We start from the raw sequence: 23,019 nt of genomic DNA, 5'->3' as shown, positions 1-23,019 counted from the left end.
ATGTTTTGGGTTGGAAGGGACCCCTAGAGGTCATCTAGTCCAACCCCCCTGCAGTGAGCAGGGATACCGCTAACTCGATCAAATTGCTTAGAGCTCCGTCCAACCTTCTCACGGTTTTATGGCTGGATAAGGGATTTTTACTACTTGCTACTTGCCATGCTTGTGCAGTTATTGTTGTTTTTATTCCCTAACGTTAAGGGTTCTTTGTTTGATAATGTGCTACTGACACCACTCGCTTCTTAGAGCTGGGACTGAAGAGCTTTAATTTGGAGGCTGGATAGAAGGTGGGGTAAGAAAGCTTCCAGTGCTGGGATGCTGATTTAAATCTGTGCGGGGTGGAAAGTGCCGCTGGTTACTAACCTGTCTGTTTTAAGCATGGCCAGCGTACATTTTTCCCCATGGAAAATGGGGATGGCTGTAAGGGGATGAAGTCACAGGAATAAAGCTGGTTTTACAGTGGGGTGAAACTGCCTGACAGGCAAGATGCTTCCACTTGCCTTTTGTCCACTGTGGTTTGTAAGCTATAAGTTCATCATTATTCATTTTTTTAGGAGCTGCATTTTTGAGGAATCAAATGGTAATTGGGGGTCTTTGTTGGCAGTGATGGTATAGAATCAATTAGAAGGTGTGCTGAGATCCTTCTTTTAGGGACAGGAGCTGAATTAAAGACTCATGGTGCTTTAGCAGCATATAGGGAAACTTTCATAGGTAATTTTCATCTTCCCACTCCTTGGATAAGAAGATGGGTTATGTTCCCTGAGCTATCAGCCTAGTGATTTTTGTGAGGATTGTGTTTACAGGGGGAGTAGAAGCAGCATATGGCATTTACAGTGTGTCTGTGTTATAGCTACTGATTTTTCCACATGTCCCTAGTTGCTATGTACTTTGGGGAGACTAATATTTCCAAATGCTTTGGTGCAATTGGCAGGTGGTATAAAGACAAAACTGTGTAACTCAAGTTATGTGGGTGACCTGGACGCTGCTGAGTTATCTGATACAATAATCAACTTCTTTCTGAAGTGTGGGCCTTTAACTTATATGTGGTTGTAAATACATAGTTATAGTGAGGGTCATCTGAATTTGTTCCCATTCACCTTCCCTCAGATGTAGCTCCCATGTGTATAATAAGTAGTTCAGAGTTCAGCAAGGGTGAGAGAATATCAGGTTTCTTTAGTTTTGTATTATTAGCATATAATATGACAAAGAATGTTGTTAAAAAGATTAGGCAATAAATAGAATTCTAAGATCGTGTCACTGATGATCTAGTCAAAACCAGTTCCCCTTCCCTGAACCAAACTACATTTCTACTTACTCCAAGAAGATCCTCTAGGTGTTATGGTGGCTACTTTTCTAAGGGGTGCAATATAATTTGTTCAGACTTTTCTGTAAAATAGTCTTTGAAGAGATTAAAAAAAAAAATAGTCAGAGGTGTGTGAATGCCTGGTCTATATTAGTCCATTCCTCTCGTAGAAAATTTCTGACTTGGTCAAAATTCAGTTGGTTTCATTTAGAAGGCTGGTGAGCTGTATCCTTAGGAATTGGTTGTGAGTTGGTATCCATCCCTTTTGCAGATGGGAAAAAGTGTGTTGTCCTCAAGTTGGGCATATTTATATAGGCAGATTAAATGAAACGGTACTTAAACTGTTATATTAACACCTGCTATATTAATGAAGAATCTCTTGCACTAAATTTGTTCCAAGTTTAGAAGGATTACTCATGAAATATTTTTTTCTTTTCTTTTTTTTTAATTATTTTATTCTTAGTGACAGTTGCGTGGTTAAATAAGGTCTCCTAAGAATAACATTCTCTAATCTCCAAAGATGACAGCTGTTGCAGGTAATCCAAAATGAGTATTCAATATCTTCATTTTGCTATCTCTTAGCTAACAGACAAAATAACCTGATGTTACTGATTGTTATTTATATGAATTTAATGTATGCAGAAAACAGTTTGTGAGGTCTATGCTATTATACTTCAGATTTGAAGAAAAGGTTCTTTTACTGGATAACTTTTTGTTTCTTAGATAAAAACTAAAACAAAAGCAGGTTTGTCAAGGAAATTACTTGGTTTTCAATATTTTCAAAATATGCTTCATATTTTAAGGTACTTTCAACTCTTTCCTCCTGAGTAACTGTGGGCACTTAGGAAGACTTATGTCCCCATTTTGTGCCATTTGTAATGAGGATATCATTTTCCATATCATACATTTTTGCTTCCATAAGTAGATTATCATATCTGCTATGCTTGAACCAAAATCTCTTATTTTCCGGGGTGGGGTAAGAGGAAGACATTTCTTCGTATGTTTTTCTAACCTGGCTCTGAGGTATTGATGCATGCTGGTGTGCTGTGGTGGGTGATAATCATTATTTTAAACCCTGTGGATTGGACTCTAGGACACAATCCATAATTAATACAGAGGCATATAAGGAGGTAAAGAGCCAAATTCCCAAAGGTTCATTTATGTAACCCAAGCTGTTGGGGAGTGTTGGCTTCAGCTTTTTCAGATCAGAAGAATGGCTTGTGTTTGCAAAAGTTTTTGTCCTCTGTGTTCAAACCTTGACATTCAGCAGAGCCTCTGATTCTGCATAGAAGGAAGGTCTGGGTGCGTGAAATGTAGCTTTTTTGCTGATGTCCCTATCTCCATCTTCAGAAGACCTTTACTTGCTAAGATTAATGCTGCTTCTCACATGTAAATGCTTTCTATTAAAAATGTTCTAATGTGGTATTCACCCTGGAATTGGCTGGAGTACTCATTGTCTTCACTGTAACACAGAAGTTTTAATATCAGGGCAGATGCGCTATGCTTTTTACTGCTTAACATGCATCTGCAGAAAAGAAAATAATTTCAAGTGTTTCTCTGGAGAGGCACCGCTTTTGAAAATCTGGATTGTGTTGTTTTGGGTTTTTTTCCTCTATCAATGCAGGCAATGATAGTGTTGTGTATCTCTTATATGCCATATCAAAGATGACAATTTACAGTATACCTGTGCATATATGACCTACTAATATAAGAAATAAGTTGTTAAGCCTTGCTAAGTATTTTTCCAATAAACATGTACAGTATTAGATGCTATAATCTTATCAGTGGGCCTGTCAGGCTGTCTGTTTCTGTAGATGCTTTTGGTTTGTGTTTAATTTTGATTGTTTTCAATCAGCAAGTGAAATACAATATAGTTTAAAACTAGGATTAGCGTGTTACTCTAGTGTCTGTTCTGCCTTCACCTTGCTTCTTTCCCTTCAGTGCTGGAGGAGGTACTGGTTTCCATTGAAAATGAGCTGCAGGCAGTGGAGATGCAGATTCAGGAGCTTGTGGATAAACAGCAGGAACTCATTCAAAAGAAGATGAGGGTAAAGAGTCTGATAAAGCAGTCCTCAGGAGACTTGGAGGCAGGTGGAAGCAAGGACACCGAAACATCAGCCGAGGCATGGAACAAAAAAGGTTTGCGGAGTCAAATTCAAGTATTCTAATGCAGAAGTAAACTAATTCAGTAGGGGAGAAATGCTTTCATATGGAGTTTTGTTTGGATGATTATATCATCCTATTTCATTTTGTTCAGCTGGGTGACCTGCCATCTTAATTACACAGGGTGATGTTTGTGCTTAACTCCCTGGATGTTCCTAAATACTTATCTGAGTTCTTCTGGGCAGAATTATCCCAAGAATGGCCTGTTATAACTACCTTTATTCTTTTCTTGTTGCAAAGTCACAACTTGATTTGATTTGCTATAAGAATCCCAGAGTAAATCTGGATATATTGCAATACTTGTATTCCCTGTTTATTTATGTTCTAAAAATAATAACTCTGGATCTTTTTGGGATTTGATAATAACAGTCTCGCACTCTCAAAGTTACTTCTTGCTGTCTTTGTGTTTCTTCTTGCTTGAGTGGGTAGGACATCAGTTGTGTTTGCCATGGGTTATGTAGCCTCGCCGTCTTACTAAGTTATGCAAATAAGATGCATGTTGACTGCCAAAAGTAACATCAAATGCATTTGTATGGTAGAGTTAGTCCAAATGGCAAGTGCCCCATGGTGGTGTGAGGGCCTCTGTTCTTTTGGAAGTGCTGTCTTTCAAGTTAAACGTTAACTGAAGTCCTGGATAGCTGGTGGGTCTTGACCATGTTATGCCTAGCCAAATTCAGTTCAGATCTTTTTGTTATTCCCCCTCTCCCCTTTTAGTTCACTTGCAATTTGGAAATGCATTGTTGGTTTCTGTCTGTATCTATTGTATATGTTCTCTTTCCTGGCTTTTTTTAAAAATTAAATTAATTATGTAGTCTAATCCATATTTCTCTGTATTTGAGAAAAGCGTTATGCATATGTAAGAACACTGATACAATTGCAAATTGATGCTATTGGACAAATTGATTTGTTTTGGGTGACTTTGTGCCTGATTCTCTCCTCCTATGCTTTGAAAACTAGTTTCTTTGCAATCAGATGCTGTGTACATGTTGAATAAGAACGGTAGCTAAATTTGGTCCCAGTACTGAAGTCAGTGGGAGGCTTTTCTTGGGTTTAGAGAGCCTTGGATCTTGGCTGTGATCTCTGGAAATTAGGAAGCAATGTCACTTCAAATCGCAAAGTTAATTGTTGCATTGCATGCAGTGTACCCTGGAGTTACCACAGTTCTTCTGAATTTTAATAATATGAAAATGGTTAATATACTTCCTTATGCATGTGAAATTTTAAGTTTTTACAGTATTATCACTTTAAATGATGCAGTCTTTAGCTCTTTATTGAAGAAAAGAAAAAACTATTACAAGCATGTTGGGGTGATTATTTTGGGGAACCCCCCCCCCCCCCCCCCTTTTTTTTTTTTTAATAAATGCTTAATATCTCTGGAATATGTGGGGAAAATGGTAGCCGTGCCTTCGTTATATTATTTGTAATAATTGCGTTTGTATGAAGAAAGCATTTGGATAACTTAGTAGTGAGACTGTTGTAGGGTTCAGTGTCTAGTTTTATTTATTTTCAGGGTGGGCTTCTCCTTTCCATTTAATTTTGGACTAGTCAGTTAACTTCATCATTAGCACTTTGAAGCTCTTCATCTGCTTATGAGTTTCTAGCTGTAGTTCACATTTATGTGTGATGAGAGCCTTTGGTCTGGAGGTGGATTGTGTTTATATTTCATAAGGTTTTGAAAGGTCCACCTTAGAAATTAGTTTATACAGACTCAGGTTGTGTGTAGCGCTTTTTGTGCCATTTTTGAATCTTTGAGCACTTTACCAGATCTAAAATTGTATTGCTTCCACATTTAGTTATGGTATATGTAAATTGCCCTTCCTTCTTGTATTTTAACAGACTCTGTTATGAAATGTGTTTGTTTTTTTTTTCATTAACAGATTTTCCATGGTATGAGAAGATAAAAACTGCACTACAGAGCAAGTTTAAACTCCAGAAGTTTAGGTCCTTGCAACTTGAAACAGTAAATGCTGCAATGGCAGGAAAGGATATATTTCTTGTCATGCCTACAGGTGGTGGAAAGAGCCTTTGCTATCAGTTACCAGCTGTCTGTTCTGATGGTATGTAAGGGAAGAAAAGGTCATACATAAGCAGTTGGATTTATTTTCTCCCTGTTATAGCTATTTGGAGAATGAACATTGTATTAGTGTCTAATATCATGGTATGAGATCAAAAGAGCAAAGATAGGAGAGGAAGATTTACTAGAAATACTTGCTTTGCTCTCTTACTTTATTTTCTCTGAAGGAGCAATAGCAGCTTTAAAATAGATGTGCCTTTTAGATGCAGTTTAGATTTAAATAATTTATCTAGTTCCTCTCAATATGTTATGTTATTAAACACTAAAAGAACTTTTAAAAAGTTTGTCACTGTTTTTTTTCCTTTCTTTCTCTTTTAATTCAATATTGAGACTATAAATTATTAAAGTATGCATATCTGTTATTTGTCTGTACCACTCTAAAATTTTAGCTTTAGATTATTTGGGACTTTGTGTATTAATTTTTTAAAATAAGTATACAGTTCTAGTTTTTAAGCTTTTTTTTTTTTAAACATCAAATTGCATGGAGGCTTACTTATTTACAAAGACTTAACAATACCTAGCATTGCTCAGTTGTGTGGTAAATTAGCACCTTGCAACACAGATGTGAATCCAGCTTCCTTTGTTTTGTATATTCGTTCTTAAGTTTTTATACTCTGCTTGTTGCAGTTGTTTGTGGTCTAGATTCTAAGAGAAGGTGCATGTCACAGGCAGTTGATCAGAAGCATCCCAGTGTGACCTAGCACTGATTTATCAGCTGTCTAGGAGAGGAATCTGCTACTATGTATGAAGCTTAAGCTCATGTTTGGCAGTTCCTTCAGAACAAAGCTGTGTAGCTGATGTGTTAATAAAAAGTATTAGAGCAGATATTTGTGACATCTGAACCGTTCACTTTGCACAATGATTGATGGTTACAGGTTTCACACTTGTGATATGTCCTTTGATATCACTTATGGAAGATCAGCTGATGGTTTTGGAACAGCTTGGTATTTCTGCAACTTTATTAAATGCCTCAAGCAGTAAGGTATGTTTAACTGCCAAGTATTTGTGGTTTTTGCTGTGTATGTGCTGGTATCTTTCCTCTGTGTATGTTATTTACGAATACTGAATGAATGGCACAGTTTTATTAGCTAATGCCGTTCTATCGACAGTATCTTGCCAGCTATGAACGTGAATAAGTATCTTGAGTTCTTGTTTTAATGACAAGAACACATGTAAACCAACACATTTCATGGAATAAATAGATTTCATGGGGCTATTTAGAGGATCTGAAGTACCTTTGGCTGGTGTGTGTTGTAGATTTTTACGTGGTTTCTAGACTTAAAAGAAGATTAGAGTAGGTGGTTGTCCGCTATTAACATGTTGAGCAGTGCAGGCTTTTACATACAATTATTTATCTTACTTTACAATGGTAAGATGTTTGATCCAGAGGCCAAGAAGCAATTTATTTCCCAGGCTGTTACTAGTCAGTTGCTTTTTACAGTGAAATATATTTTCCTGACTACCAGGAAGCTGTGGTCATTAACTTGCACATGACACTGGGTTTGGTAGGTTAGTGGCTTGATGCAATGAGCCAAACTTGGAGCCTGCTTTGAGGTAGAGCTCTTTGAAAACTTAATAATAAAGACTACAATTGTGTGTAAGAAATTATTTTACAGTTGTAGTACCACAGGCATGCTGGGTATGTTTATTGGGAAAATACTGATACCACATGATGAAGCAAAGACAAATATTCAACAACTTGCTTTTCAAAGTTCTGTGACAGATTTTCCAAGTATTAAGGTTAACATTTTATATGCAATGATCTTCTGTAAGGGCTTATAGCAGTGGTAAATACTATGTAACAGTTTATCAGTCTCTGTTAATTACCCCTTATGTACTGTTAATAACCTTTTAAGAATCTTAGCACTAAGCAACTTCAGTGTGTTGTCCTAGTTTGTTAGCCCCTGATCTATCTTTTTGTTTTGAACAGGAACATGTGAAGTGGGTTCATACCGAAATGCTAGACAGAAATTCCCAACTGAAGCTCATTTATGTGACCCCAGAGAAGATTGCAAAAAGCAAGATGTTCATGTCAAAGCTAGAGAAAGCTTATCAAGCAGGCTGTCTTGCTCGCATTGCTGTAGATGAGGTCCATTGCTGTAGTCAATGGGGCCATGACTTCAGGCCTGGTATGCTCATTAGAAATCCAGTTTGCAGTGTTACTCAGTCATCAATAAATAATGAGTTAGGCCTGAAATAAAGCCAGGTGCTTTCTTCATATGTTAAGTAAATACTTTGTCTATGTCAAGGACCTGTGTCAGCTCAAGGACTTTAAATTTAATTCAGAAATTACTATACCCTTGTCTGGGAGCTAAATTCATGCAAATGGGGGCAATTTCAATGTAGATTTTGCTGTCAGTATTCTGAAAAACTCCTAAATCAATTTACTTCAATTAAAAGGTTTTGGCTGCCATCTTTAATATGGGCAACGCAGTCATCTTGAATCTACTGCTACATGAAAAAGTGTCATTCTCTACACCACTCCCTAATGCTCTGGGTGACAGAGGTAGGGAGATAGAGCATTTTGTAAATTCATGGGATATATTTTAATAGCTTCTAAAGCTAGTTGAAACAAATGCTCTTGACTTGCAGGGAAAGAAATTGTGCTTGCTTCCTATCTTGTCTGTTGTATACTTGAAGACTGTTACTGGTTACTGTTTCTTTGCTTTTGAAAGAAAACCTGATTTGAAGCAATAGTAACTGTAAAGTCAACCTTTACAGTTTTGTTAAAAAGTGGTGTTAAAAAGTGGTGTCTGCACAAAGAGCCATGCTAGTTAAACGGGCAGTGTGGAATTTGTATGTGTACCTCTGGCTGCATTTCTGTTCTAAGGCAGCAAGTGATTGTCAGCACTGAGCCTTTAAAATCTTCCCTTAGTACAGTCTGGTCTGTGTATCCAAATTCCACATTGCTTGTTTATTAGCAAAGCTGCGTTTACTGAAAAACTGTTTGTAAAAACAGACCTGCAAAATAACCTGAATGTTGGTTCATGTGATGCCGCTTATATTTTTCTAACTTTTTAAGAAGTTGTACTTCAATATGTTTTGCCTTCTGAATTGTGGCTGCTTCTGTAAAATTCAGTTAGAAGAGAAAACATCTAATTTGATAAGTGCAACCTTCTTATTACTTTGTTTGGATGTATAAATTAGTTCTGTGGTAAATTGATCAGTAATAATATTTATTGCAGTATTACCCCATTGAATGCTGTCTACATGAATATCTTTTTAAATTTTGGATCTATGGTGTGAGAAATTTTTTCTTTCTCCTTTTTGTTTTCTTGCTTAGACTACAAGTCTCTTGGTATCTTGAAAAGACAGTTTCCCAATGCTCCCTTGATTGGATTGACAGCAACTGCTACAAATCATGTTTTAAAGGATGCTCAGAAAATTTTGCACGTTCAGAAGTGCATTACCTTTACTGCTTCTTTCAACCGGCCCAATCTTTACTATGAGGTATGTCTTTGACTTCATCACAGTCATGTTATCTTCTGTAAGTTACAGTGATGAATTTTAGAAGATTTTCAATTATATGTTTTAATTATAAATAGCTTTTCAACTGAATTATGCTGTTCTTTCATGACTTCGTTTTGCTGAACTTGCTATTATCTGCAGAGGAAGTTGGGCTGCTCTGTCTTTGTGAGCAAGGCTTTGCATCTAGGACTATGTACAGGGAAGAGGTAGGTAGCAGGCTCAGACCTCTATGACCTGTTGGAAAATATGTCATGTGATTACAAAAAAGTTGTGAATTATTGTATTGTACTGTATTTTCAGTTTTGTCCCAGGTTCTTTTACTGTTCTTCATGGGAGAACTTGTGATTTTGGGTTTATTTTTCCTATGGATTTCTGATATGTAATCTGACTGTAGACAAAGGGAATATAGTAATTTCGGTTAAATGGCAGATTAATTGTGTTTATTGTACTGGAAGAAGTAGAATAATAGTATTGTTCGGCAGACTGTGTACCCACTTGAACTCTCTGGCATGTGTATATTATCTTTTTGAGGTTCGGCATAAGCCTTCAAATAATGAAGATTTCATTGAGGACATAGTGAAGATCATTAATGGAAGATACAAAGGACTTTCAGGTAAAAAGTGTAAAAATAAAAAAAAAAAAGGCATGTTCTTTTTTATAATCTAACCATTACAGGGAAGTTTTCAAGTGATCCTGAAATGTGTAGAGGAATTCTGCCTTCACCATACATTAAGCATCCAGCGTTAAAAGAAATGAAATTCAATAAGATCCGTATCTTGAATAATTACTCTTTTCATTCATTCGTGTTTAAATGTCCTTCTGAAGTATTGAAAGACAATATTGATGTATATAAAACAAAGTGTACATAGATAAGAATAATAGCAGTTTTTAAGATTGTGAAAACAAGGCTCAAAATAGATTATCTGTATGTTCTTAAATCACATGTATGGCATTTAGTATCCATGTGTCAGGATGGTTAACTATCTTTAACACTACTTTTTCATATTTGATCATAAGATTTTTGTATTATTCAGTGCCCAGAATGGCTGTGTGGTGGGGTGAATTGTGCTTTTCTGCTGAAAGCAGAACTGTAAAAGTTGGACTTTCTGTAGTCAACGAATTATGTAGTGCAAATAAAGAGGAAAGGCATATTACAAAGGCAACAGAACCCAATTTTCCAGAGCAGCAGCCTGTATCTGTCTCTGCTGTGGAACTGTGTGGCTGTGATGAGCAGCTTGCTGAGTACAAACTGTGCTAAGATGATCACAAATACATGGCTTTGTGTGTAATCCTTGACTTAGCCCAGACTGACTAATGACAAAAAGCAGATTTATCTGAAACCTCAGGTGACTTGTCATAGATGTCATAAGGAACAGCACTCCTTTACAGAAGTATTAATAACCATTGTCCTACTTGAATATTAATAGAATACTTCCATGGTTATGTGGATTTGCACCCATATCTTCTCTTTAGCCTACAAGTCAAAGCTGATAATTTAAGTTCCATTCATGGCTACCAATACTGCAGGCTGAATAGGGAGAAAGATCATTTACTGGTTTCTATTTATTTATTTTTAAGTTCATAAAATTTTCAAAGTTGTCTTTAAGAATTGGGGACTGTCTGGGTTTTTTTTAAGACATTATAATAAGTTGTCTTTCACTTTTGTGCAGGAATTGTTTACTGTTTTTCTCAGAAGGATTCTGAGCAAGTTACTGTGAGTTTGCAGAAACTGGGAATTAAGGCGGGGACTTACCATGCAAACATGGATGCTAAATATAAGACCAAAGTTCATAAAGGATGGGCAGCAAATCAAATCCAGGTTACGTAGATACTTTTCATAGACTTATGTCTTGCTTAAACACATTGTGTTTTGGTACCTTGATGGTTTCTTAATCTTGTTTCAGGTTGTAGTGGCGACTGTTGCTTTTGGCATGGGAATTGATAAACCTGATGTAAGGTTTGTAATTCATCATTCTATGAGCAAATCCATGGAGAACTACTACCAAGAGAGTGGACGTGCAGGTATTGTAGGAAAAGGCTTTTGCAAAGTAGCCATTTACATCCCTTTAAACCCCTTAAAATTGTACTTTGATTTTAGCCATTTGTGCAAAACATCTTGTCTTTAAGACAGATTCCAAAGTTTATAATGCCACTCTATCTCTGTAAAGAGGCTTTGAAGCAAATATAAACTACATTCATGATCTCAGGCTTCTCTGCTGTTGTGTAGCAAAGAATAACTATCTAGCCCTTTACTCAGCATTTTTTTAATTACTTGATTTTTGTGACATCCATGGCTTACCAGAATAATGTCATAACATGACATTGACTGATCAAATGTATGTTACAGAAAGGATTATTTTTTTCTTTGCATAGCAACTGGGGTGCATGATTTACTCAGATTGTCTCTAGATGATGTCTTATCTCTGTATGAATTTCAGTGGACACAGAAATAGAAGTAAGATGGGGAGTCTGGAGCAGCGAATTTCAAGGATCAGTCAATGTATAGCAGCACTAAATACCTGTTACAGCTAAAAAAAGGTTGTGTGTTGTTTTGCTTTGGTTTGGTTTTTTCATCTTGTTCGTTACTACTTTTTCAAAGATGGAGGAAAGCTTTTTAAGGACCCTGAGGGGCAACTGGTTCAGATTTTAACTATGCTTATATGATAGAACTGGGCCATAATTCTGGCCTAAGAAATACAGCAGTCATCAAAGTTTGTAGGAGTTTACATCTGCGTATGCTAGAGACAAGGACTGTATAGGTGCTGAAATAGTTGTTTTGCAACGTTTATCAACTTGAGGTGATTAGAGCACACTTTTGTGTGTTTCTTTTTCTTAATTTAAATGAGATTCTTCGGGGGTAGGGGGGGATTAATTAAGCACTGCCTGAACACACTACTTAGTTTATGAAACCTTTCTTCTTCTCCTTGACTGTCATGCAAGTGAAGTAGTTCCTTTCTGTTATATGTTCAACTTTTTAAAAGTTTAGGTTTTTTAGACCTTTTCCACTCTCTGAGTTTTGTAAACAGCAGGAGGGCACCCATCAGCACATCATTGGGAGGAGTGAGCAACAGGAAGGAAGACACAGGTGGTTTTAAATGGAATATTTGTTAAATCATACCTAATTGTCTCTTTACTTACTATCATTAATACCTAAGAAGGTATTTGAAGCTCACACTGTCTTTTAATCAAATAAGAATTAGGCTTCAAGATGTATTTGGCTAGGATTTTCCAAGAGGTGTTAGGGTGAGAAAATGGTGATTTCATTAACTTTCTGTATGACATTAATATTTAACTTAGTTGATGGAGAGTAAAAATTTTCATTGTGTAGTATTTTCAGTTTGCTTGATTATGTAGTTTTAGAATACAGTTCTAAATCTATTTTATTTCTAGTCTGTTTCATGCTATGTTCTATTGGCTAATATGTTATGCTTGATATTGTCTTTCAGTCACTATATAGGGGCTGCAGAAGTCCAAGCAGATAAGAGTGGAATTTGTACCAGAAAATGCTATATCAAAGTAAATTTCTTCTAAAGTTTAAAATCTAGATTTTTTGTTTGTTTTAATGCATTGCAGGTAGAGATGACCAAAAAGCTGACTGCATTTTGTATTACGGTTTTGGAGATATATTCAGAATCAGCTCAATGGTAGTGATGGAAAATGTAGGGCAAGAGAAGCTGTATGATATGGTGTCCTACTGCCAGAATATGAACAAGTAAGTTACTGTGGTGGCTTGGTTGCTTAGTTTTTAAATAGTTAGGCTACTTCTGTTATTTTTTTTTAAAGGGTACTTTAAAAAAAAAAGCACTAAACAAAACTCCCCACAAAACCAACAACAAAACAAAAAAACCCCACCACACTATAGAAACACTACCATTGTAACAGAGTCTTGAGTCTGGAGTTTGTGGTTTGGCTGCTCAGTATGCGTACTCTTGCATATAACTGAATGTTGGTGTGTTGCTTGCCAGCTTCAGGATAAAGTTCTGGAAGCAGTTACATTGAGATAAAATATCTGTCAACAGAACAGTGTTTGGATTTCAAATCCCGTTCAGAGCAAATACTGGAATGCTTTGGTTTTTACTCTAAGGCACCAGTGTTTCATGGCCATACAGGAATCTGCATGTGCTTAATGCTTCATCTGCTGCACTGAGCTGTATTGAATGCTTCATGCAAAACACTTGTATCTCTGTTATGGACAACTCGTGCATTCAGTATAGCCTTTGTTGGCCTCGGTCTAAGAATTAGTTCATATTCTTATGATTTTTCATTCTGTCGGAATTGCAGATTATACTTACTTTTCTGCTTTAACCACACTTTTCCTACAGCAGTGTTTAGTATTGCTGAAAGCTACTAGTTACTTGTATTAGTGTAACTGACAGGGAAACTGTGTTGCAGTGTTTGTTTTCTGATTTTTTTATTTTTTTTTTTTTTTTTCTTCCCCTGAGATCATTCTTCATGCTTGTTTGGAGGTATAAGGTGACCCAGGGGACCTTCTTTTTGCCACTTTCATGATTTATGACACAGGTGTATACATTTACGTTCTATAGTACTTCTTTGCTCTCTGTTCTTTCAGGTGTCGCCGGGTCCTCATAGCCCATCATTTTGATGAAGTATGGGATTCTGAAAACTGCAACAGAATGTGTGATAACTGCTGTAGAGAGAACTGTAAGTAAATTTTTTTTATAACCAAGGACAGGGAACATGGAGAAGGTTGGCTTAAAGAAATACCTAGTTTAGACAAACTGTGAGCAACTTCTTTACAGTGTGCTCATAATACTGCCTCTTTCCAAGGCTCAGCATTTGTTATGAACATCAGTTTTTGGCGGTTTAGTGTTGCCAAATTCAGGGTGTTTAGCAGGATACTTCCTGGTTTGGCTTTTTGCCTGAGGCCAAACACTTTGGTATCTTTCAGGCTCAGCCATTCACCTCTTCCCAAACGTGAAGCTGGGGCAAGGGGGAGATTGGCTTACCTGTTTTAAAAAGATTCTGGTATGTGTTGGGCTTTGTTTCAGGATTTTTTTTTTATGTGGGGTGTGTGAAAGCTTTAATTTGAGAAGGAGCCTCCTCTTCTTTGCACGCCGAACTGTTCACACTTAGGCTCTGAGAAGGCACAGTTTGCACATCTCCTTTTACAACTTGCCTGGTAAAATCTCTGAGGATTTCAGTGCTGCGTGCTCGTGAGACCCACCTGTGTCTTTGAATAACAGGTGAATGCTTGTAATATGTGGAAAATGCCATGTCCTCATATCTGTTGCAAAGCATTTATATAATGTAGTGATCAGTACTTGAAAAACTTAGGAACAACTCTGTATTCAAAGATGTTCTCATAACTAGGCTTTATTTCCCTGTATGTTTTTTTGGGAGTAAAGTAGGCAAAACAAAGATATTTAACCTCTTTACCTCTTTTTTTTTTTTTTTTTTTTTTTTTTTTTTTTTTTTTTCTTTATACGGTTAGTTATATCTATATGATGAAACTGTTTTGCAAAATCATGGAAGCAACAATGTCCTGTTATCTTCTAGCTGGAAATGGGGCTTAGTTGAAATTTATACTGGGATCAGAGGTTGAGAAGAGTATGGAGTGTGCTTGTACACAAAGCTTACAGGAGCCATGTGATGAAGTATCGTTGAAATATATCTTGTTTACAGCTGGTTTACCCCCAGGGCCTTTTGATATATAAGCAAGGTCTGAGGAAACCTAGCAGTAGTACTAGTTTTTCAGTACTTAATTCTTTGTGTTGGAGGAGGCAGTTGGAGTGATTCTATGTAATGATCTGATCATGCGGTAGAAGCATGATCATTATCTACTACATGGATGTGTTAGTGTTTGGAATAATTAGTCACGATGAATCTAATTGTATAATGAAATTAATACTTTTTTCTGTCTTATTTTCTGTGTCTTGAGAGAAGAAATGTCTCACAGTTTTCAATTCATCTTCACTCTCTATTCTTTCCATAATAAATATTATGGGTGAGGAAGAGGAATCCATCTGCAGACTAACATCGTAGCTTCCTTAGAAATTTTATGCTTTGTAAATGCTTCTTTGAAATAATTAGTGTGGTTTGTAATGTTAAACACATGTGTAAATGTTTTACACATGTGTAAAAATGTTTGCAGGATTGGAGTTCTAATAATGAAGTCAAAAGATAAATAAAAGTTTGAGTACAAATATATCCTACTTTGACAGAGGGAAAGTTGCAGCTTTATTTGTTATACATTTATATATTTATAGATATACATATAAAAGTGCATACATGTGTATATACCTAATATATATATGGATACTATATAAATAACAACAAATAACTATATTATAATAATATATTTAAATATTACTTCACTTCTATTTGTAGCATGTGAGAAAATGGATATAACAGGATACTGCAGGGATCTAATCAAGATACTTGAGCAAGCGGAAAACATGAGTGAGAAACTCACCCCACTGAAATTAATTGATGCGTGGTCTGGGAAAGGTGTGTCAAAACTCAGAGTGGCTGAAGTTATTCCACCAAAGCACCCTCGAGAGGAACTGGAGAGAATTATTGCCCATTTACTGCTGCAGCAGTATCTGAAGTATGTAAGATGACTGCTTCCTTTTTTTGACATCTAGTAGTCATTTTTCTTTACTTTTGTGTTAATTTTGTATATTAATGGATATATTCTGTAGTCTCATTTTTAGCCTTTATTTAAGATGCATTTAATGTATTTAAAACCTCTTTTGAGGTTTACTATATTTCTACTTCAAAATGTTAAAATCAGTGTTGGAGGAACATTTGAAGTGCTGCATCTCTTGCAGTTTTAAAAAACTGAAATCTTCTGTATTCAGGTTGAACCTTTAAATCTGCAGCAGGTTTTGTTTTGGAGAAGTCTGCTGCTTATGTGGAGTCTCACTTACATTCCATGCGGAGTCTCATTTACATTCCATGGCTAAGCAAAGCAAATGGGGTTGCCCAGATGAAGTCTTAAGTCAGGACAGGCTGGCTAATGTGGCAAGTGGTACTCAGAAATTTTAAGAAAGCGTAGTGAAAATAACAACCGTGCTTCTCTTGTAACCTGGCTGGCTGTGTGGTATGTGGTTTGTCTTTTCATATAGTTTTAGAAGTTCCAAGAATACGTACAAATCAAATATTTAATCCCTTTATTTTTGTCTTAAATTGTTTTTAGCGTCTGTTTGTACTGCTGACTTTTTACAGTCTTAAGAGAGTGAGCAGATGACTTACATCTATTTTCCTCCATCTATTCCAACAGATTGACACGTGTGTGTGTGCGCGTGCGCATGTTTTTTTGCCAGACTCTCTCTAAATTGACTATCCACTTGAATAGATAAAGCAGAATCAAGATGCTGTTTGGAATGTCCATCAGAAGTGTTAATATGTCCCATTTTTCCTGTGCGTGGTCTAGCCTGTCTTTGTCTCCAACCTTCTCTTATAACACTGATTTAATTTATGCAGGGAAGACTTCAGCTTCACGGCATTTGCTACCATATCCTACCTGAAGATAGGACCAAAAGCAAGTCTGCTGAAAAATGAGGCACACGTCATCACTATACAAGGGATAACAAACAAGAAAGGTGTTTACAAGGTATTTATATCTGTACTGACTTGCTATATAGGTATCTTTTCCATTATAGTTTATCATAATAGTTTGGTATCTGCTCAATATATTTTTCATAGTAATGCAATCAATGGGATTTAAAGTAGATCTCATTATCCTCTCTCTTGTGTAAGAACACTGAAAAAGAAGGAAAACAATGTTAGAATTTTAATAGAATTGTTTATAACTTACAGGACAAACCATCTCAATCTTCAAATTTGAAAGGAAGCAGAGAAAATGCTCAGACTATTTCAAAGACTGTCCGAGATGCAGCAGTGAAGAATTCACAGGAACATAAACGGCCTAACTGTGGTTCTAACTTCAAAGCAAAGAAGCTTAAACTCCAGGCAGGTGGAGATGACCAACCAGTAGTTCTTGACTGAGTTTCACAGACTACCTTTAGGATCTAATTATGTTTGCTTCTCCATGGACAATGCAGTGTGTAAGTTCAGTTTGTGTTTTAGTAATAGGTTTTTTTGTGCTTTTTTTTTTATTAACACCCCCCCCCCAAAACCAGGGAAAAAGTATCTTTTAAAACCCTCAAATCTAGAAAAAGTCTAGTAGTCAAGGGAAAAATTCTTCATATCAAAATAACTAGTGCATATGTTATACAGCAATGACTACAAAATGTGAATAATTATTGTGTTGCCTTTTTAACTATTTTGGAAGTGTAGTGTATAGTAACACTATTGCAGAATCATGCAGGCTGGAAGGGACTTCCGGAGATCATCTAGTCCAGCCTCCTGCTCAAAGCAGGTCCAGTTGGAACAGGGTGCTCAGGGCTAGGTCCAGTTAATTTTTGACCGTCCCCAAGGATGGAGATTCCACAACCCCTCTCAGCACCTGTTCCAGCATTTGACCACCTGCATGACCAAAAAAAAAAGAAAAAAGGATCTTTCGTAGAGCTAATTGTTATCTCCTGTGTTGCAACTTGTCTGTTGCCTCTTGTTCTATCACTGTGTTCTTCTGAGAAGAGTCTGGCCCCATTGCTGCTATGCTCTTCCGCTGGGTAGTTGAAGACAACAGCAAGATCACAACACTCACTCCACCTCCCTGTCTGTCATCTTTTTTAACCTGGAAGAAATTCAGTTCTCTGTTTTCTCCTCTCTAAGCCCCTGCTTCTCCTCTCTGAGCACCTAGGCAGCTTGGTAGCCCTCTGCTAGACTCAGCCCAGTGTACCAATGTGTTTGTCTTGCTGGGAAAGGCAAAACTTAATCCGGCACTCTAGCTGTAATCTCACAAGTACTGAATACGCAGAAAGAGTCATTTCCCCCAAACTGCTGTTACATTCTTGCTGATATAATCTAGTGTGCAGTTGTTTTCTATGCTGCAGAGGCACACTGCTGATGCATGTTCAGCTGGTTAGCTACTGGGAACCTGGGTCCTGTTCTGCAAAGCTACTTTCTAACCAGTCTGGCTCCAGGCTGTGCTGTTGCATGGCATTACTGCATCCCAGGCTCAGGGCTTTGCTGTTGCCTTTACCTTAGATGTCCTTGTCAGCCCATGTGTCCAGCCTGTCTATGTCCCTCAGAATAGCAGCCCAGCTTGCCAGTGCACTGACAGCTCTCCCAACCTTGGTATTGTCTGCAGACTGGCTGGAGCACGCTTAATCCCTGTATCCAGATTGTTAGTGAAGACCCTAAATTATATTGGCCCCAGTATTGATCTGTGAGCGTTGCTGCTAGTAAATGGCCACCAGTTGGACTTCATACTGCAGATCCCAATTCTTTGAACCAGGTGGTCCAGACAACTTTCCACCTATCTTGTACATTTATCCAGTCTATATCTCACTGATGTTTTTAGCTGTGAGGAAATTTATAGGTCATATCAAAAGCCTTGCTAAAGTCAAGGTATACAACATCCATTGCTACCCCCTTATTCACACAGGCAGTTCTCTCAGTCAGCCTGGTTGATCAGGTATGCTTTGCTTCTGGTAGATCTATGTGGCTGTTCCTAATCACCTCCATGTGTCTGAAAATGTTTTCTGGGAATATTTGCTCCTTAAGTTTTGTGGGGGCTGAGGTGAAGCTGACTGGCATGTACCTCCTTAGACCCTCCTTTTTGCAGATGGGCAAGATACTTGCCTTTTCCCAGTCATCAGGAACTTCCCCCAGTCTCCAAGTCCTTTCAGAAGAGACAGTCTTGCACTGACCCGAGCTAGCTTCCTCAGTGCCCCTCAGTGCAGCCCATCCACTCCTGTGGATCTGTGTATGGCCAGTTAGGCTTAAGTGATCTGTAACTCCACCTTCCTCTACTGCTTTACTCCCACAGACTGTTAGTAGGCTTGGGGACCTGGGACATCTGAGGGCAAACCTTACCAGTGAAAATGAGGCAAAAAATGAGTTGAGTACCTCAGTTTTTGTTATGTCCTGTGTCACTAGCTCCTCTACCCCTGTGACCAGTGGGACCATACTTCCCTTACCTTTCCTTTTGCTGCTCAGGTACTTACAGAGCTGCTCTTACTGCTTTTTGCATCCTTTGCTAGTTCTGCCTCCAGCTGAGCTCTTGCATTTCTAACTCCCTCCCTGCATGCTCAGGCAATATCTCTTTGTTCTGGCTATCTTGTACCTTCTGCCTTCTTTTTGTGTTTGAGCTAGCTGAGTTCTTCTCTGTTCACCTGTGCTGACCTTCTGCCAGCCTTGCTCTACCACATAGGAGGTTGTGTTTTGGAAATCAAGCAGCTCTTCTTGAGCCCATTTGCCTTCCAGGACAGTCTTCCAAGGGTTCTGACAAGTAGATCCCTGAACAAGCTGAAATCTGCTCTCCTGGGGTCCAGGGTAGTGGTTCTGCTGTGTCTTCCTCACTTCTCTGTTGAGTTTAAAATCCTGAAATCACTTGGTCACTGAGCAACATCTGGGATCTGGGAACCCCATAAGAAACAAACTTGTCATTGCTAACCTGACTTGGAGACACTGAGGGCCTCTGTCCCCCACAGGGGGGACTCTCATCTTCCTTTTCTTTACTCTGTCAACACTTGGCTTGGGTTTAGCTGGCATTGATGCATCATGGTGGAGCTGTCATCCTCGTCTTTCTCAGGGCAGTATACCTGCAACGGCAGAGCTGCAGGCGGAAAAGGAGCCTTTTTGTCTTGCTGGAAGCAAGAGGTTTCCAGCTTTCCCTCCTGTGGGAGTCTCCATCCATGGCTCCTGCAGGAGTAGTCTCAAGGTTTTCCCTCCTTCGCAGCATAGGACTTGGGTGGTCCTTAGCTCTGCAGTCTCTGTGAAAATCCTATCACCTCCTGTTCCTCCTCCTGGCTGCTACACAGGCTGCCCACCTCCTCCTGCAGCTCCTTCACCCAGGAACTCAGCCCTGCAACCAGGGCTCTGCTCTCGCCAGCCCCAGGGAGAGACTTCGGACATCCGGAGAGCCGGGCTGCAGCAGCGCCCTTCCTCTGGAGCTGTGTGTGGGTCAGAGCCTCTGCTGTGCCAGGGGCGGTTGTTCCAGCCCAGGTGGACATCGCCATCACTGCCATTTTGAGCAGAGACATGTGGCCCATTTCTGCAATGCTTACACCTACTACAGCAGATTTGGGTACCTGAGCGTACTTTAGAGAAGAATTTCAACAGGGCATTGTTACAACATTGCACTACTTCTGATGTGTGGAGATTTTTACGAAATATTGTATGTATTCATGCCTTTAAAATATGTCTGTTGGTCTTAGAACTGGATTTCTCTGGCTTGTTATTAAAATAGAAAATTACCACTTCTGTACTTTTCAGAAGTACCTAAACTTCTATTTAAAAACAAGACAACTTTGCTTGATCTTGGCTCTTCCCTTTTGTAAAGTTACACTTTAATTGGGAAATATAGAGGAAAAAAAAAGCCACTCAGTAAATACTTCTCTCTCCTTTTTTCCCGCTCCTTCCCCTGTTGAATTGGCTTATATTCCAGCTACAGATCTGTATTCTAATTAGAAGGGAATCCAGTTGTATTAAGATATACTCTTCTGCTCTACATGTGCTAGAACATGGCTGCGTTGAGAATTGCATACTTTAAGCCCTAAATGTGGGCTACATTAAACTTAATTTTGGCAGGTTTCTGAATTCTAGTCTCTTAACTTTGCTCATCCACCTATCCATTTGCTTATGTTCCTGTCATTTGTGGAAATGGAAAGGAGAAAGCAGCCACGGGAGACTGTCACTTCTTGCCTGTGGCTTGAAGTAGCGCGTCTCCACCGTTTTAAAGAGCGGCCTGTCTCTCTTGCCTCACCTATGACTCCTTTCACATTCATGTCTTGGTTCTGTCAAGGCAAGAGCGAGCCAGCGCTCGCTGCTGCAGATCTTCTTACGTTACCTCGTCCTGCAATGCCGAGCGGCTGACAGCAATTCAGTACCCGTCTGGGTGAACACACTAATAGTAGGGAGGAGAAAGATGCTAAAGATCACTCAGGATTACAAAGTAAGAGTAGAAGAGAAGACAGAAGTTGTTTTTAAGATGTTTCACAACAATTTGATAATTCAGAAATTATGGTAGAATTTTGAGGTTTGGAATGAGATTGAAACTGATACTTTTTCTTTTTTTTTTTTTTTTTTGCTAGAAAGGCAGAAAAATTATATTCCAAGTTGAACACTGTTAGGACTGAGCTTGAACACGGGAAGACCTTAGTGTCCTAGGTGCAAAGGGATGGAGGATAAAGAGAATGCTTGAGCCTTACCTTGACAAGTTTGGAAAAACAGGAGCTGCTACTGCAACCCCAGCACTGGGTAACCAGCACGGTCTTTTGCTGCTGCCGAGAACTTGGTGCTTTTGGTTCCGCTGGTGTTTTGCCAGTGGTGGGAGGACAAATAGCTGTGCAGAAGGAAAAGGCCTGGGGGGCAGCTCTGTCCACGCTTCTGGTTCCTGAGCAGCAACAGCTGCTGGGCTTTGGCTTTGTTTACGCTTAACCTCAGACATGCAGATGGCATGGTTATGCTATTTATTAAAAAGAATCTTTGAACCACATGAAAGTTACAACTTTCCTGGTCCTTTCCTTGCCCCTCAGGGTTCTGGGTTTCCCCTCTTATGTCTTCTAAACCAGAAGATGATATATATTTGGGCCCAAATTCCAGGACTGTAAAATGCTGTTGGGATAAATCCAGTAACCAGGAAACTACCCTTACCCACTCCTTTGAGACTGATCTCAACCATGCAACCTCCCTTCTCACGTGCACTTCAGGAAGTTGTGAGAACACTATTGCAGTCTTAATACCGACATTTGACTAAGTCTATGAAAGGAAAAGCTTCACAATAATGGAAGGTGCGTTTTCATACAGTAAGTGTGCCTGAGGAGAGCGATCCTCTTTTCCAAACAAGGTGCGAACCATGCGGCTTAGTGCTGTTCCGCCTTCAGGCAACACAGGACAGCCCAGGTGGGGAGGGGCCTTGGAAGATCTGGCCCAGCCTCTGGCGGGAAAGGGAGCCTAGGCCAGACCAGCAGCACCCGCTCCAGCTGCGTCCTGAAAGCCTCCTGTGAGGAGGACTTTACCACTGCCCTGCAGAGGTTGTACCAGTTTGTTCTCGCTGTAAAAAACATTATTTATGTTGAAATAAACCTGAAGGAGTGCTTCAGGAGCTCAGAACAGCTGATGTTTTTCAGTGCAGGCAAACGTCAGGGTACATTAAAAGCGTCAGTGCTTTTGCAGGGGCAGGCTTAGAGTAAGCTTTTTTCCATTCCTACTTTTCCCAGTCAAGAAGTACTTACATTAGCAACATCCTCTGAAATTGGTTATTTAAAGCGCATCAGCGGTGTTTTATTTGCTCAGTCCTACCTTCTGTGTTGTGTAATCCAGTGCCTTCTGCATTACAGTCATCGTCTTTCCCCGCTGGTACCGCAGGACACCGCATCCTGCTGGCTGAACCCGGTTTTTTTACGCTAAGGGTCACAATCTCTTTCCTCAGCAATGTCCATGGACTGAAGAAAACCTTCAGCTACAGCATTTTTCTGCCTCCCGTTTCGGCAGGGAGAACATTCAACTGTACGTGAAGCACAAACACACACCTGTTGACTTCCTCTGGCGAGCATCAGTCTTTCCAGAAACAAGCAGCTGTGCTGCCAGAGTGGTCAAGACCCAACAGCTGCTGCTGACTTCAGGCATTGCTCAGGTGCACACGAGGCCAAATGCTAGATTTGAATTTTTTTTTTTTTTTAATGATCAGTAAGGCAAGTTCAAAGTCATTATAAAGATAAGTTCCGGTAGGTTCCATTTTGGATCCCCCCATCATTCAGCTGGAACATGATTAAGAATGTGTTCTCCATCTTTATTTTTCTGTTAGAATCTTGTCAGTGACTAAAGCTTAGCATTTCACCCATCATTTAACTGAAACCTTTGCCGAAAGTAGAATTCATTCATTTAATCAAGCAGTCATTCTCTTAGTTTTTTTTTTAAGAGTGATTTTTTGGGAGCAGTCTCAATAGGTACTGCTAACTTTGCAGTCAGGGGAGTACAA

At 38.8% G+C, this 23,019-nt stretch overlaps 1 protein-coding gene across 4 annotated transcripts; it reads left to right on the top strand.

Annotated features, from left to right (window-relative positions):
- The first annotated feature begins 1,474 nt into the window (after nucleotides 1-1,474).
- RECQL (RecQ like helicase) lies at nucleotides 1,475-22,945 on the top strand. 4 transcript variants are annotated; one of them, XR_004841160.1, is made up of 15 exons: nucleotides 1,475-1,836; nucleotides 3,242-3,439; nucleotides 5,341-5,520; nucleotides 6,413-6,519; nucleotides 7,468-7,666; nucleotides 8,821-8,987; nucleotides 9,537-9,618; nucleotides 10,676-10,824; nucleotides 10,910-11,027; nucleotides 12,579-12,717; nucleotides 13,576-13,667; nucleotides 15,354-15,573; nucleotides 16,452-16,581; nucleotides 16,788-17,035; nucleotides 22,379-22,945. XR_004841160.1 is itself a non-coding variant. In XM_009648738.2 (14 exons), the coding sequence occupies exons 1-14, from the start codon at nucleotides 1,821-1,823 to the stop codon at nucleotides 16,974-16,976; spliced, it is 1,986 nt and encodes a 661-aa protein (XP_009647033.1). In that variant the 5' UTR covers nucleotides 1,475-1,820; the 3' UTR covers nucleotides 16,977-21,003. The 4 variants fall into 4 exon arrangements, 1 of the variants encoding a protein (XP_009647033.1); XR_004841161.1 differs by lacking the exon at nucleotides 22,379-22,945 and adding an exon at nucleotides 21,131-21,943; XR_004841159.1 differs by lacking the exon at nucleotides 22,379-22,945 and adding an exon at nucleotides 19,777-21,003.
- Nucleotides 22,946-23,019: the final 74 nt, after the last annotated feature.

This window comes from Egretta garzetta, unplaced genomic scaffold (assembly GCF_000687185.1).
Source record: "Egretta garzetta isolate BGI_Z169 unplaced genomic scaffold, ASM68718v1 scaffold81, whole genome shotgun sequence".
Taxonomy (NCBI): Eukaryota; Metazoa; Chordata; class Aves; order Pelecaniformes; family Ardeidae; genus Egretta; species Egretta garzetta.
This window is presented reverse-complemented; position numbering and strand designations above follow the sequence as displayed.